The sequence below is a fragment of the Cenococcum geophilum genome (assembly GCF_001692895.1).
Source record: "Cenococcum geophilum 1.58 unplaced genomic scaffold K441scaffold_21, whole genome shotgun sequence".
In the NCBI taxonomy this organism is placed as follows: domain Eukaryota; kingdom Fungi; phylum Ascomycota; class Dothideomycetes; order Gloniales; family Gloniaceae; genus Cenococcum; species Cenococcum geophilum.
The window spans coordinates 532,695-535,509 of record NW_027137579.1 but is presented as its reverse complement, the minus strand read 5'-3'; the positions used below and the strand labels follow the sequence as shown (position 1 = coordinate 535,509).

The 2,815-nt window shown below is 31.3% G+C and overlaps 1 protein-coding gene across 1 annotated transcript; it reads right to left on the bottom strand.

Moving 5' to 3' along the window:
- Positions 1-234: 234 nt before the first annotated feature.
- K441DRAFT_560571 (uncharacterized protein) lies at positions 235-420 on the bottom strand (the record flags this gene model as incomplete). The annotated part of the gene is made up of 1 exon (XM_067643495.1): positions 235-420. A coding segment is annotated over one exon (186 nt), but the record flags the coding sequence as incomplete, so codon positions are not given.
- Between the last annotated feature and the right edge of the window lie 2,395 nt (positions 421-2,815).

Here is a 2,815-nt window from a genome sequence, read left to right as displayed (position 1 = left end):
ACCTAGCGTACCCTAGGGGCTTTTATAGGGTTTAAAGATTGTTAAATATATAAAGCAATTTATTACGGTTTAAGGACTAATTTTATACTATGCTGCGATAGCCTACTAAATAGCCCTAAGTACGTTTATTGTCTTAAAGGGGTTCCTATCTTATTCTACTTAATCTACTATATAGAATAGCTAGTAGCGGCGGTAATATACTTTAAAGGTTTAAATTATACCCTAATCTAGAGGCTAATAGAGAGAGATAACGTTTTTAGGTAAAAATTTAACCCTAGTATTAAGTAAGCTAGTGCGCTCTAATATTATAAGTATACCTTTAGTATAGCTAGGAGCGGAATTAATAAGTAAAAGAACCTTCCTACCGCCTATTAAGCTATTAAACCACTTAATATAATTAAGGAATATTAACGCCGTTATTTAGGCCTTTTTATTAAACCTTTATGCGAAGTTAAGACCCTTAAGGTTGCTATACTACGTGCTAAAACATTAAGGATTCTTTGCTCTTTTAATAATCTATAGGGGTATAATATAGCTGCCGTCTACGTTACTATAGTAAATGGTTATAATACGCTTTTTCTACTTTTTAGGACCTAATTACCCTATAGTTATAAGTCATATATTTAGCGTAGCCTTATAAAAAAAGCCCTGCCTTATCTATATTATAGACATCTTAATTTAGGTACGCATCTATAATAACCCTAAGCTCCTATATACGCTTTTTAGCGCCCTCTATATCTGCTAACCTAGCCTCGCTATATAGTTTCTGTCTTAATATTTAATTCCTCTTCTTAAAATTATTAACCTAACCGCTTAAGAAGCTAGGCTGTTATTAACCCTAATAATACGCTATTATATTCTAAAGCCTTATTACTATAGCCTAAATAAGGTTGCTAGTAATGAGTATATTAGCAACCTATATCCGCTATTACTATTTAAATAGCGCTTCTTTAAGCTTAGGATTATTAGGAGCTTTACGCCTCTTAAAGCCCTCTTAGCCGCGTTAAAGGACTAGCAAATTAAGGTACTTATATTTAGGCTTTAAGGAGTCTAATATAATAGACTATTAAATAGGGCGTTAAAATTAATTAGTAAAAAAGCGAGTAGTATCTCTTTAAGATTTTTTAGGGTTCTTATAGTAGTATATCCGGATCTACTACCTTTTGCGCTTTAAAACACTATAGTGGCGGAGGCGCTTAGGGTTATCCTTAGGCTTCGCCATTGCATAGGGCAAGAGTGGTGTTAAATTAATAAATATTAATGGCTGCGGTGCTAGTTTATAGGCTTAAGAGTAAGGGGTTAATACTTCCATAAATAGGGTTTTCAACACTATAATAGCTCGCGCTATACCGTTCTTATATAAGAGAGCTTTAAACGTAAGCCTTATAAACCTTATAGTAAAACCAACTGTTTATGGCTATTGACCGTTATACCGTAGAGAAACGGTATACTAAGATAACGTTAAAACGCGGCTTTACTGTATATATAAAAGCTTAAACTAAGGCCTTATATTAGATACCTAGTAGGGTACTAGTTAATAAATATCTTTAGGGTCTATATACTTAGTAAAAAGAAGGTAATTTAAATAAGAGACGTGACGTTTAATAAGCAATTGCTCTATAACGACAGTTAGCCAAATCTTGCGAATCTACTCCAAAAATATGCTAATTAAATTTTGGAGGTAATTAATATATTAAATATTAATAGGACGCTTTAGGAAGAGCTTAACAAGACGTTAGATAAGACGTTAGATAAGGAAGATAAGGTAGATATTAGTAGAAGTTAATAGGTAGATTCTAATAAAAATTAAGATTAAGTAACAGATTAATATAATAATATAATCAGCCTATAAGCCTCTAAGGATAACTCTATACTAGGCCTCCCTACCCTAGCTAAGACGCTAGAACTTTAGTTAAATACTACTAATATAGAGCCATTAAGTTCTATAATTAATTAAAGACTTTAATTTGAACTTATTCTTAAAGAAGAAGCCTATTTAAGATAGGAGATCTATAGTATTATAGGCGATGTTAATATTATAAAAGGTAGAAGAACTAAGAAGCCCTTAACGCGTTAAGCAGCTTACCTAATAAATATTAAGTAATTAGATACCCTTCCTGCCTTTTATAAAGCCTTTACTACTAATAGTAGATATTACTAAAAGTAATTACACTATAATAAGCTTCTATTACTACCTTATAGCTAGAAGGAGCTTTAAGCTTACCTATATAAAAATAGCTTTACGGAAGCCGCAAATAAGGAATATAATAACCTCAAGTAGTAAGGGACATTTGAGGACGTTAAACGGACAGTATTGCTTAACGTTTTACTCATTACCTAGGTGTTTACTTATAAGTTTAACACTAATAGATATCTAGTTAAATTTAAAGCCCGTCTTTGTATATAAGGTAACTTATAATAACTTAGCAAAAAGGACACGTATATAGTAACTCTTGCGGCTAAAATATTTAGAGCTATAATAGTAATCGTCGCTATATGCAATCTAGAGACTTAGTAGTGTAATATAGTTAACACCTTTACTAATAGCTTTATTAATAAGATAGTCTATATTAAGTTTCTAGATAGCTTTTAATAGAAGGGCAGGTGTCTACTCTTTTGAAAAGCTTTATACGGCTTCTAATAATTACTACTACTTTAGTTTAATAAGTTCTTAACTACCCTAAGAACCCTAGGTCTAACGGTAGTTAATAGAGAATTATGCCTATTTTATAATAACTAGCTAATTATATTCTTCTATATTAATAATATTATAGCAGCCTATTATATAGAAGATCTACTAAAGCTTTAACTCTTT